General features: G+C 43.5%; 1 protein-coding gene across 3 annotated transcripts in view; it reads left to right on the top strand.

The window, feature by feature from the left end:
• TUBGCP3 (tubulin gamma complex component 3) overlaps positions 1-13,189 on the top strand; it is a 64,017-nt gene that overhangs the window by 29,943 nt on the left and 20,885 nt on the right. For all 3 annotated transcript variants that reach the window (XM_065895956.1, XM_065895958.1, XM_065895957.1), the window contains 4 exons: positions 6,741-6,851; positions 7,180-7,288; positions 10,104-10,293; positions 12,252-12,387. In XM_065895956.1, the coding sequence (XP_065752028.1) occupies positions 6,741-6,851; positions 7,180-7,288; positions 10,104-10,293; positions 12,252-12,387 (546 nt within the window). The remainder of the gene's footprint in view (positions 1-6,740; positions 6,852-7,179; positions 7,289-10,103; positions 10,294-12,251; positions 12,388-13,189) is intronic.

The raw sequence follows: 13,189 nt of genomic DNA, 5'->3' as shown, positions 1-13,189 counted from the left end.
TTCATGACATTTTTTCCCCTCAAATTCCATATATATGTGTTAGCATACGGTATCTGTCTTTGTCTTTCTGACTTACTTCACTCTGTATGACAGACTCTAGGTCTATCCATCTCATTACAAATATCTCAATTTCATTTCTTTTTAAGGCTGAGTAATATTCCATTGTGTATATGTGCCACATCTTCTTTATCCATTCGTCCGATGATGGGCGCTTAGGTTCTTTCCATCTCCGGGCTATTGTAAATAGAGCTGCAATGAACATTTTGGTACATGACTCCTTTTGAATTTTGGTTTTCTCAGGGTATATGCCCAGTAGTGGGATTGCTGGGTCATATGGTAATTCTATTTGTAGTTTTTTAAGGAACCTCCATACTGTTCTCCATAGTGGCTGAACCAATTCACATTCCCACCAGCAGTGCAAGAGTGTCCCCTTTTCTCCACACCCTCTCCAGCATTTATTGTTTCTAGATTTTTTGATGATGGCCATTCTGACTGGTGTGAGATGATATCTCATTGTAGTTTTGATTTGCATTTCTCTAATGATTAATGAGGTTGAGCATTCTTTCATGTGTTTGTTGGCATTCTGTATATCTTCTTTGGAGAAATGTCTGTTTAGGTCTTCTGCCCATTTTTGGATGGGGTTGTTTGTTTTTTTGTTATTGAGCTGCATGAGCTGCTTGTAAATTTTGGAGATTAATCCTTTGTCAGTTGCTTCATTTGCAAATGTTTTCTCCCATTCTGAGGGTTGTCTTTTGGTCTTGATTATGGTTTCCTTTGCTGTGCAAAAGCTTTGAAGTTTCATTAGGTCCCATTTGTTTATTTTTGTTTTTATTTCCATTACTCTAGGAGGTGGGTCAGAAAGGATCTTGCTGTGATTTATGTCATAGAGTGTTCTTCCTATGTTTTCCTCTAAGAGTTTGATAGTTTCTGGCCTTACATTTAGGTCTTTAATCCATTTTGAGCTTATTTTTGTGTATGGTGTTAGGGAGTGATCTAATCTCATACTTTTACATGTACCTGTCCAGTTTTCCCAGCACCATTTATTGAAGAGGCTGTCCTTTCTCCACTGTACATTCCTGCCTCCTTTATCAAAGATAAGGTGTCCATATGTGCATGGGTTTATCTCTGGGCTTTCTATCCTGTTCCACTGATCTATCTTTCTGTTTTTGTGCCAGTACCATACTGTCTTGATTACTGTTGCTTTGTAGTATAGTCTGAAGTCAGGGAGCCTGATTCCTCCAGCTCCTTTTTTCGTTCTCAAAATTGCTTTGGCTATTCGGGGTCTTTTGTGTTTCCATACAAATTGCGAAATTTTTTGTTCTAGTTCTGTGAAAAATGCCAGTGGTAGTTTAATAGGGATTGCATTGAATCTGTAGATTGCTTTGGGTAGTAGAGTCATTTTCACAATGTTGATTCTTCCCATCCAAGAACATGGTATATCTCTCCATCTATTTGTATCATCTTTAATTTCTTTCATCAGTGTCTTATAATTTTCTGCATACAGGTCTTTCGTCTCCTTAGGTAGGTTTATTCCTAGATATTTTATTCGTTTTGTTGCAATGGTAAATGGGAGTGTTTTCTTGATTTCACTTTCAGATTTTTCATCATTAGTATATAGGAATGCCAGAGATTTCTGTGCATTAATTTTGTATCCTGCTACTTTACCAAAATCATTGATTAGCTCTAGTAGTTTTCTGGTAGCATCTTTAGGATTCTCTATGTATAGTATCATGTCATCTGCAAACAGTGACAGCTTTACTTCTTCTTTTCCGATGTGGATTCCTTTTATTTCCTTTTCTTCTCTGATTGCTGTGGCTAAAACTTCCAAAACTATGTTGAATAAGAGTGGTGAGAGTGGGCAACCTTGTCTTGTTCCTGATCTTAGTGGAAATGCTTTCAGTTTTTCACCATTGAGGATGATGTTTGCTGTGGGCTTGTCATATATGGCCTTTATTATGTTGAGGAAAGTTCCCTCTATGCCCACTTTCTGGAGGGTTTTTATCATAAATGGGTGTTGAATTTTGTCAAAAGCTTTCTCTGCATCTATTGAGATGATCATATGGTTTTTCTCCTTCAATTTGTTAATATGGTTTATCACATTGATAGATTTGCGTATATTGAAGAATCCTTGCATTCCTGGAATAAACCCCACTTGATCATGGTGTATGATCCTTTTAATGTGCTGTTGGATTCTGTTTGCTAGTATTTTGTTGAGGATTTTTGCATCTATGTTCATCAGTGATATTGGCCTGTAGTTTTCTTTCTTTGTGACATCCTTGTCTGGTTTTGGTATCAAGGTGATGGTGGCCTCGTAGAAGGAATTTGGGAGTGTTCCTCCCTCTGCTATATTTTGGAAGAGTTCGAGAAGGATAGGTGTTAGCTCTTCTCTAAACGTTTGATAGAATTCACCTGTGAAGCCATCTGGTCCTGGGCTTTTGTTTGTTGGAAGATTTTTAATCACACTTTCAATTTCAGTGCTTGTGATTGGTCTGTTCATATTTTCTATTTCTTCCTGATTCAATCTTGGCAGGTTGTGCATTTCTAAGAATTTGTCCATTTCTTCCAGATTGTCCATTTTATTGGCATAGAGTTGCTTGTAGTAATCTCTCATGATTTTTTTTATTTCTGCAGTGTCAGTTGTTATTTCTCCTTTCTCATTTCTAATTCTATTGATTTGAGTCTTCTCCCTTTTTTTCTTGATGAGTCTAGCTAGTGGTTTATCTATTTTGTTTATCTTCTCAAAGAACCAGCTTTTAGTTTTATTGATCTTTGCTATCGTTTCCTTCATTTCTTTTTCATTTATTTCTGATCTGATTTTTATGATTTCTTTCCTTCTGTTAGCTTTGGGGCTTTTTTGTTCTTCTTTCTCTAATTGCTTGAGGTGCAAGGTTAGGTTGTTTATTCGAGATGTTTCCTGCTTCTTAAGGTGGGCTTGTATTGCTATAAACTTCCCCCTTAGAACTGCTTTTGCTGCATCCCATAGGTTTTGGGTCGTTGTGTCTCCATTGTCATTTGTTTCTAGGTATTTTTTTATTTCCTCTTTAATTTCTTCAGTGATCACTTCATTATTAAGTAGTGTATTGTTTAGCCTCCATGTGCTTGTATATTTTACAGATCTTTTCCTGTAATTGATATCTAGTCTCATGGCGTTGTGGTCAGAAAAGATACTTGATACAATTTCAATTTTCTTAAATTTACCAAGGCTTGATTTGTGACCCAAGATATGATCTATCCTGGAGAATGTTCCATGAGCACTTGAGAAAAATGTGTAATCTGTTGTTTTTGGATGGAGTGTCCTATAAATATCAATTAAGTCCATCTTGTTTAATGTATCATTTAAAGCTTGTGTTTCCTTATTTATTTTCATTTTGGATGATCTGTCCATGGGTGAAAGTGGGGTGTTAAAGTCCCCTACTATGAATGTGTTACTGTCTATTTCCCCTTTTATGGCTGTTAGTATTTGCCTTACGTATTGAGGTGCTCCTATGTTGGGTGCATAAATATTTACAATTGTTATATCTTCTTCTTGGATCGATCCCTTGATCATTATGTAGTGTCCTTCTTTATCCCTTTTAATAGTCCTTATTTTAAAGTCTATTTTGTCTGATATGAGAATTGCTACTCCAGCTTTCTTTTGGTTTCCATTTGCATGGAATATCTTTTTCCATCCCCTTACTTTCAGTCTGTATGTGTCTCTAGGTCTGAGGTGGGTCTCTTGTAGACAGCATATATAAGGGTCTTGTTTTTGTATCCATTCAGCCAATCTGTGTCTTTTGGTGGGAGCATTTAGTCCATTTACATTTAAGGTAATTATCGATATGTATGTTCCTATTCCCATTTTCTATATTGTTTTGGGTTCGTTATTATAGGTCGTTTCCTTCTTTTGCATTTCTTATCTAGAGGAGTTCCTTTAGCATTTGTTGTAAAGCTGGTTTGGTGGTGCTGAACTCTCTCAGCTTTTGCTTGTCTGTAAAGGTTTTAATTTCTCCATCAAATCTGAATGAGATCCTTGCTGGGTAGAGTAGTCTTGGTTGCAGGTTTTTCTCCTTCATCACTTTCAGCCCATACTTCATTTTTAATGAATGACTACATGATAATATTCTGTAATTCATTTTTACACATTTAGTGTGTATTAGAAGTATGTTGTGCCCCCAAATACTTTATTCCAGTAACGCAAGGATAATGTTTCACTCAAAGTTTCTTCATCTGTATTCACAAACGAAGGTGGTCTGTAGTTTCCATTTGGGGCATTATTTTTATCAGGATTAGCTCGTGTTAAACAAGATTCATTAAATAAACAGGTACCGCACATTCTTCTGTGGTCTAGAATAATATAAGAAAGATACCTTTTTTTACAGTTTAGTAGGCCCCACGTCTTAGTGATAGCAGTTTACATTTCTGATTTCTTCTACAGATACTGTTCTTTTTAGAGTCTTCTCTCTCCCTCCCTCCTCTGTTTCTCAAGCCCCTTCCTTAGGTTTATTTTGGTTATTTACTTTTTGCTAGGAAACTATTAATTTTGTATTGCTATATATTTGCTAAAAATATTTTAAAAATTCTTTAAATCCATTTTGTATCTGCAGACACACCTTTGTAGCCAGGGTTGTGTGTTATACACCAATTGGTGATTTGGAATTTACGTAAAAATCAACAAAAAGGCATTTAGGTATGTTAGGACTTCAATGGATCTTACAGTCCAGTGGGAGGACCGAGCTGCCATGTGTAACGTGGCCATTGCTGCATCTCAGACATCCAGCTGCTGACTTAAAGTACTTCCAAGTACTCAGGCTGTGGTCCAAATGCCATTTCTCCCTGAAAAGGACTGGGGCTCCTTGGAGAAGCAGCTGATTCTAGGTCGAGGGAGAAATGAACGCTTAGGAACCTAGAGCCTGGATTAGGCCAGCAGCAGGGAAGGCACCTCGCGTGGAGTCTGAAGGATGCAGCGTCAGCTCAAGGCACTCCGCCCTCCCAGGATGGGCAACGGGACGCCGGGAGGGATAGTAACTGAGATGGATCGAAGCACCAGATGCGCTCCAGTCCATCTAACTAGTCGCTGTGGACGGGTGTAAACATACTATCAGACACTCCTCAGCGTCTCTTGGTGGAGTCAGTTTTTCCCCTTTTAATCTTTCGATGTAAGTGACTGTCATGATCGCTCCTGGTGAGGACGCTAGCTCAGAGGAAAGGGTGCTGGCCTGGCCAGTAAAGAGAAAATACAGCCCAGAAGGAAACAGACCCCAGTGTCTACAGTGTGCAGGGATGGAAGATCTAAGGAACGAAAACAGAGCAGCAGGAATACAGCTGTCCCTCGGTATCCATGGGGCATTGTTTCCAGGACCCTCGCAGATAAATGTTTGCAGATGCTCAAGTCCCTTGTGTAAGATGGTGTGGTGCCCACCCTACCCGCATCCCTGGGTTCTGCATCCGTGGATGCACCCAACTGTGGATACAGAGGGCCCAGCGTGCTTACTAAAATAGTGGAGAATAATCTAGCTCCCCATTCCATAATCTAGGATGGGGAGCTCTTAGGAAGACAGGAGACCCAGAAGCCATAAAGGAAGACGGTCACCAATATGACCCAGAAAGAAAAAGACAAAACATGGAGCAGACCATAAACAGTGGCAGATCATCAATTTGGAAACATTTGTAATTCTTAATGATTCACAAATGGTCACTCTCTCTTATATAACAGCGAGCCTCTGTGTATTGGTAAGAAAAAGACAGTAGAACGCTGGGATGAAGATATAAGAAGACAATTCACAGGAGAAAATCGTGTGGTAATCAGCATTATGAAAATGGGCCCAACTTCCTTTGTCGTCAGTGAAAGGACAGTACAAGCAACCATGATTTTGCCTGATTGGCAAAATTCAAACCGAGCAAGGATGCAGAAATGTAGAGCTTCCTGTGGTGGGAGGGTCAGTTGACAGGGCCGTTTGGAAGGGAGATCTGGCATTGTTCATAAAAATTAGAAATTACTTTGACTCAGCAGTTCTGCTATTAGAGATCGAGTTTATAGAAATAAAAGCACAAGTCTGTTAGGACTATGACTGAAAAAGGAGAGTGGCCTCAGTGTAGTAGCAAACGAGCTGGAAACCATAGCAGCTTAGTTTTCTCCCTAACACCCGTGCCCTTTTGGATGTCAGGGAACAGGCCGGTGGGCGGGGTTAGGGAAGGGGAGGAAGTGAACAGGGGAAGCTTTGAGCGCAGTGGTTCTCGGAGGGCGCCACGCGAAGGTCGCTTCCTGCAGTGCTGCAGGTGGACCTGGGGCCTCTGCAGGCGGTGCACAGCGGCAGGAGGAGACGCTGCTGATTGGTGGAAGGAGGAGAGGAAGACTCTGAATTGGCTTGAATTGAGTATTCAAACAGCCCCAGAGGCTTGTGTGCCTTTCCTAAGGTGGTGGGAAGAGTCCGTGTGGATTAGGCAGGCCTCACACTCAGATCCATGATGTACACAGCAGAGGCTGTGATTGATATTATATTTACAAGGGCGACCACATGTCTTTAAGAAAAAGCTTATCTTATTTTCACTATATTTTGGTTTTAAAAAGTGGGGAATAAGTGATTCCATTCAGAGGGATCTATCAAAATGCCTCTTAAAATGAGATTTCTTGTATAAATGGTAAGCCTCCCAATATCTGGAGAATTCTGCTCCCTAGAATTACTTATTTCTTGATGTTGCTGTTAGCTAATATTTCGCCATAAATATCACTTTTTAATGTTTCACTGCCTCTTTCCTTTCAGTTTTTCGTAGCATCAGATCCAACAGTGAAGACAGACCGGCTGTGGCACGACAAGTACACCCTGAGGAAATCAATGATCCCATCCTTCATGACGATGGACCAGTCCAGGAAGGTAGGGTGGGACTGCTGTGACTGTGATGTGCTAATGCTGTATTTACCTGCATCCGGTGACAAAACCAGTCTTCAGTTACACACAGTTCAGTGGCATTTTAGGATTTACATTCTTGAGGTGAAGTATCTGTTAATTGACTGCCTCAACGCATTAATATGTGTTTGTTAATAACAATTTTTTCAGTTCCTGGAATTCACTTGATACTATCCCAGATGTTCTTATTATTTAGTTTTTAATCAGTAGAATAATTTGTTGCTTATGAATATTTGTAGTGCTTGATCATTTTAATTTTGAATAAAGGTAACTAGAATATTTTCCTTTCTTTTAGGTCCTTTTGATAGGAAAATCAATAAATTTCCTGCACCAGGTTTGTCATGACCAGACGCCCACTACAAAGATGATAGCTGTGACCAAGTCTGCAGAATCACCCCAGGACGGTATGATGACGATGATGGTGGTGATAATGTGATGGCACAATGGTGGTGATGATGGTGGTCGTGGTGATAGTGGTGATGTCGGGGTGACGTTGGTGATGGTGCTGGTGACAGTGCTATATATTGCTTGAAGTGTGTTTCGTTCAATAGGACTGACAGATTTTCTGAATTATTATCCAAGATACCTTAATACACAGTGTGATACATATAAAACATCTATTACTGTGTAAATTTTGAATTTCCTTTCTTATACAGTTAAACAGTAACTAGGTGTAGCTATTTTACTCTCCTTGGTAGCTTGTGTTACTTTTTTTATGATGCAGTGAAAGTATGCCAAAGTAAGGAAATAGAGGAAACACTTGCTAATGAACTCAGAGGCTTGTTGAGAAATCAGCGCGGATTCCCAGCGTTTATGTATTCAGAATGCCGCACTGCGTTAACCGCTCTGTGGTTTTCCCTCATTTACTACTGTCCTCTCTGCCATTTCCCCCATTTGCTGCCTGCCCCATCCTCAGTAATTTCGTGTATTCTCGGTGTGGCTGACTTACACGGACAGCTGTCGGGTCCTGGCTCCATTTGTTACTTATACTGTTGTCTTGACTCATTCAAGTTTATTTTGTGTGAGGCATTGGGGTAGCTATAGGGGAGATGGTATGAATTCACCATGGTGATGCTTTTCGTGAACTGTGCTCTAGGAATGGAGATTAAACGTACAAAAAAGTGAAATAATCAATAAGTAGTAAATGGTAGAAAGCAATATATGAAATGAGGTGTACAGGTAACGTGCTTGAGGTACAGAGTGCAGTACCCAGCTGTAGGCACTGTGCCATTTGGTATATACAGGTCTCCAGAGCTTATGCCTCTTGTATAATCAACACTTGGGACCCTTGGACCTTCACCGTCCTGTTTCCCCCCCTCCACCGTCCCTGGCAGCCACCATTCTACGCTCTGACTCTGTGAGTGACTGTTTTAGATTCCACCTGTAAGTGAGGTCATACAGGACGTCTCTTCTCTGTCTGGCCTACTTCACTCGGCATGACGTCATCCGGGTCCATCCACGTTGTCACCAATGGCAGAAGTACCTTCTTCTTTCAGGCTGGATTATGTTCCATTGGATATGTACACTGTATCTTCTTTATCCATTCATATGTCCGTGGACACTTTGGTTGTTGCCATGTCTTGGCTTTTGTCAGTGATGCTGCAGTGAACACGGAGGGCAGAGATTCCTTTGAGATCCTGACTTCATTTCCTTTTTGGATGTGAATTGCTGGGTCGTATGGTGGTTCTATTCTTAATTTTTTGGGGAACCCGCCATCCTGTTCTCCACAGTGGCTGCATCAGTTTACATTCCCGCTGACGTTGCACTGGGGCTTCCTCCTCTCCGTGCCCTCATCGACACTCGTGATTTCTTGACTTTTTGATGGTGGCCCTTCTGAGAGGCCTGAGGTGCGGCATCTCATTGTGGTTTTGATTTGCGTTTCCCTGATGATTAGTGACGTTGAGCACCTTCTTGTGTTCCTTTTGGCCCAGCTTGATTTTCAGCATCTGAGAGGACTTTAGGGGAGATTCCAGAATGTGCTGGAGTTGTACTGAAAATCCAGAGCAAGGTCAGGGCTCACGGGAGATGTGGTTGCAGCTGTGTCGCTGTGCGGTTAAGGCCAGGGCTCCAGGGCTCCAGAGCGAGGCGGCGGCTGCAGCTGCGGACCACACACGTCTCCCTCTCACCCCTCTGGCTCCCCGTCAGGTGTGTTTGACACGCACTATTCTGCGTAAACTTTTTAGGGATTCAGAGATGCCAGGTTAGTTCTTAGAATATGGAGGTCCCCGTACAGAATTTATGGAAACACCTGTGCTGAAGAGGTAGAAGAAGGAGGAAAAGCCAGGTGAAGAGTTGTTTGCCTTTCGACGCTTCCCTAGTGGCCGGAGAAGATAGGACTTAGGGAGGACGAGTGCCGTGCCCTGCCTGCTGTGGAGACCCACGGGGGAGGCCAGCACCACCGAGTGCCCAGCGCCCAGCATGTGGCGGGTGTGCAGGAGACCGCTGGGCCGCAGTCGGCGACTCTTGCCCCCTCCACTGCTACCCTCTGTGGAGGAAGGTTGTTTTGGCTGTCAGTACCGCTGGGAGGATGGGAGATGCGGACTCGGGAGGACTGCTGGTAACGATACAAAAAGCAGTGGGAAAAGTCACATTTATATTTCTCATATGTGAAAAATTTTGGAAATTTAAAAGTGAGCCTAGAGAGTTAAGGGTAAATGTTTTCCTGTGGGAGCATATGGAACAGAGACTGGTGAGCAGGCTCTGGGTCGTGTGTCTTCTGACAGGCGCTTTGGCTGCCGTTGGTTGGCATCAGACCTTTTCTTTGGCGTGAAAACCCTTCATGAATCAAACACTGGTACAGTAAGAACACTTCCGGGGGGAGAGATTGACATTTTAAAAATGACGTAGATCAACAGAAATGTATGTTGCCCCTACCCCTACCCCATCCCCGCAATATGACCGTGGTCAGCTCGGCGCCTGGCGTCCTCACATTACTGCACCATCAGACCTCCGCTTCTACAGAAAACTGCGTTTTCCTCACTGTGGACACCTTAGTTCCTCCGCAGTAATGTATAATTAGAATAGCAGCAGTACTAAAATAGGTTTTTCTTGATGGGACCGTTATTCTGAAGAACAAACAAGCCCTCCTGACCACGTCCTCGGCCTGTCAGCGAGGCTGTGAGCGGGTGTAGAGTGACTTCTGTGTGTGTGAGTCTCATTCCTCCTTTGTACGATGCAGATTATGTACGTATGTGTACTTTTCCCTTTTGTTCTTTACAGCTGCAGATTTTTTCACAGATTTGGAAAATGCATTTCAGGGGAAAATTGACGCGGCTTATTTTGAGACCAGCAAGTACCTACTGGATGTTCTGAATAAGAAGTACAGCCTGCTGGACCACATGCAGGCCATGCGGCGGTACTTGCTGCTCGGTCAAGGAGACTTTATCAGGCACTTAATGGATTTGCTCAAGTAAGAAGGCTCTTGAGGGTTTTTTTTTGTAGACGTGCAGTAGATTTCAGCATGATAAAGAGCTTTACAGTTTCTCTCTTTAAAAGAATAAGCGACATTAGAGGAAATGTGTTGAATTCTCACAGAACGTTGGGAAGATGAAATCCGAGGAGAGAAAATTGTCGCGTCATCAAGCCGATGTCCCTTTAGTTCTGCTTGTCCTGTGCTTCGCTCGCAGGGCTCGTGCGCTTCTTGAGCACTGGCACCGACCAGCAGGGGTATGAGGGGTGCGTGGTGTGGTCGGTTAGCTTAGCTTCAGTTTGAGAGTAGTCTGAGAAATAAAATGTAGGTTTTAAAATGGAACTTTTTCTTCCATGTTTTTAGTTTACATTATTTCTTGCTAAAAAAAACAAAACAACTTCATGGAGCAAATACAACTGCTCCTTCCATTTAGTTCCATGACGTTTCTCCTGGCACCGTCCCTTCTAGAAGGAAGTGTGGGTCCCTCCTTCCTGCCATAGAGACAGGAGGGCCAGCTCTGTAGCAGACAGCCGGGCCCCGGGCAGCCGAGGGTGGGCACAGCGTGGACTCGGGCGCCTAGGACTGGACATGTGGCTTCTTGGCGCTGCCTTTGGGACACTTCAGTCATGCCTGTGTGAGTCCAGCAGTGTCTCAGGCCTTTGGTCCCCAGACTCCATGTGTGTCGGAATCCCCTCCAGGGATTGTTGGACTGGATGGCTGGGCCTGCCCGCAGAGCCCGGCTCCGTGGCTCTGGGCTGGAGCCAGGACAGTGCGTCCCTAAGAGCGTCCCGGCCGAGGGGAAGCTGCTGGCATGGGGACTGCACTTGAGAAGCTGCTTCAGCCACGGAAACTCCGTAGTTCTACCTCTAACCAGAAGGCCGTCTTCAGTACCAAAGATGATTGAGTTTTGGGGGCGCACATAGCAAGCAGGCTCAGGGGTAACCTTGTTTGAGGAATTGGCTCATGAGAGAGTTGATGATCTGCTGAACGTGAAGTTTTGGTGGTTATACTTCCTGAAGGAGCCTTTCTGCTCTCTGTAAGGAAGGGGGTCACTGGTGACTTAGGTACTGGTCCCAGGGCAGCACCTGTGGGGAGTGGGTGGAGATGAGTTTTTAGGGGGAGGTGTTCTTTCAGTGGCCCAGGGGGTGGGGGCCGAGTGTGCAGGTTTGGGGTGGAGGAGAGCAGGTGTTTCGTGAACGTTTAGAGGCCATGGCCGTGTTGCAGATCGCATCACTTAGCTGACTTACCCGTGTTTGCCTTACGCTGCGTTTTAATAATTCGAGTGTCTCATCCTTGATAGTAAATGAGAAGTTTATTTCTTCTCAAAGGCCTGTTTTAAGTTTCCGGTTTTAAAAGGGGAATGTCATCAGTCTCTAGCTTGCCTCAGATTTATTTGAGCGACACTGACGTTGCTGGTCCTTTTTCACCCTGTGCACACCTGGGGCGGATCTCGGAAACGTTAGCTTCATATTTAGGAACGCGGATGTCAGTTTCATGTTTAGGAACGCAGACGTCAGTAACCCTCAAGTGTTTGCTGGTAATACAGTAGTTTTTAGCCTTTAGAATCATGGTGTCCACACAGCCAATTGTTTTGATTTAATCTAGTCCTTTCTGCCCATTGGATCTGTACAGGAAGTTACAGTAGTTCATGCTACTGTAGGCCAGGCTTAAGTTTGAAAACTGTATTTTTTAACATGCGTGGCTCACTTAAGGATTTTCAATTTTAAGCTGAATCAAAATTAATTTTAAAGAAGTGTTTTGCTCCCCCAAATACTTGATGAAATCTTATTTATAGTTAATTCTGTAGCATTCAGATTTCATGGTCATTTTGTTACCGTTGTATCGGTTCCATTTGTCCTGTTAGGTTTCGTCATTTGAACTCTATAATCTGAAGTTTTCAGGAAGCGCATTGAGAATCCAAGTAACATCCTCTTTTACTTTTACAAAACTCTGTTAAGACCAGAGCTTGTCCGTCCGGCTACGACTTTGTACCAGCACAACCTGACTGGAATTCTTGAAACAGCTGTCAGAGCCACCAACGCCCAGTTTGACAGCCCTGAGGCCCTCAGAAGACTGGATGTGAGGCTGCTGGAGGTACCGCAGCTCTGGTCCCACCCGGGGCTCCTTGCTGGCGCCCTCCGTGTGGCCTGAGGCTCCGCTGCTCCGCTCGGCTCTCTTCTCTTCTCTTCTCTTTTCTCTTCTCTTCTTCTCTTCTCTTCTCTTCTCTTCTCTTCTCTGCTCTTCTCTGCTCTTCTCTGCTCTTCTCTGCTCTTCTCTGCTCTGCTGTCTCTTCTCTGCTCTGCTGTCTCTTCTCTGCTCTGCAGTCTCTTCTCTTCTCTTTTTTCTTCTCTCTGCTCTTCTCTACTCTCTGCTCTTCTCTGCTCTCCTCTCCTCTCTTCTCTTCTCTTCGCTGCTCCACGCTGCTCTGCTCTGGTGGGGGGGAGCTGGCCACCGTGCGTCGGAATCCCTGTCCGGTGGCCTGGCGTGGTGTGGCCTCAGACGGGTCCCTGCACCTCAGTGTGTTCTCCTGACAGAGGGCCCCCAGGGCTGCGGGCAGGGGACATGCAGCTCTGTCCTCGGGCCTGGCCACGTGGATGCTTAGTCACCACCGCTGTTGCTGCTGGTGACGATACCGGGCACAGAGGTGACAGATCGCAGTAGCATTGATCACAAACAGAGGTGTTTAGTTTTAGTTGAGAGAAGATGACCTTTTTTAGGGGAATGAGTATTTCATAAACATAATACACTGTTTGCTTACTTATGATGAAGGACCACTAGCAGAACCTGTGGGTTTTAAAAAATGTTTACTTTTATGGATTAGGAACACAAAAGGCAGTGGGTTTTTGTCATTTAAGAAAATGCTGATGAATGTTAAAACTGATTTTACAATATTCAT

This window comes from Phocoena phocoena, chromosome 18 (assembly GCF_963924675.1).
Source record: "Phocoena phocoena chromosome 18, mPhoPho1.1, whole genome shotgun sequence".
Lineage (NCBI taxonomy): Eukaryota > Metazoa > Chordata > Mammalia > Artiodactyla > Phocoenidae > Phocoena > Phocoena phocoena.
This window is presented reverse-complemented; position numbering and strand designations above follow the sequence as displayed.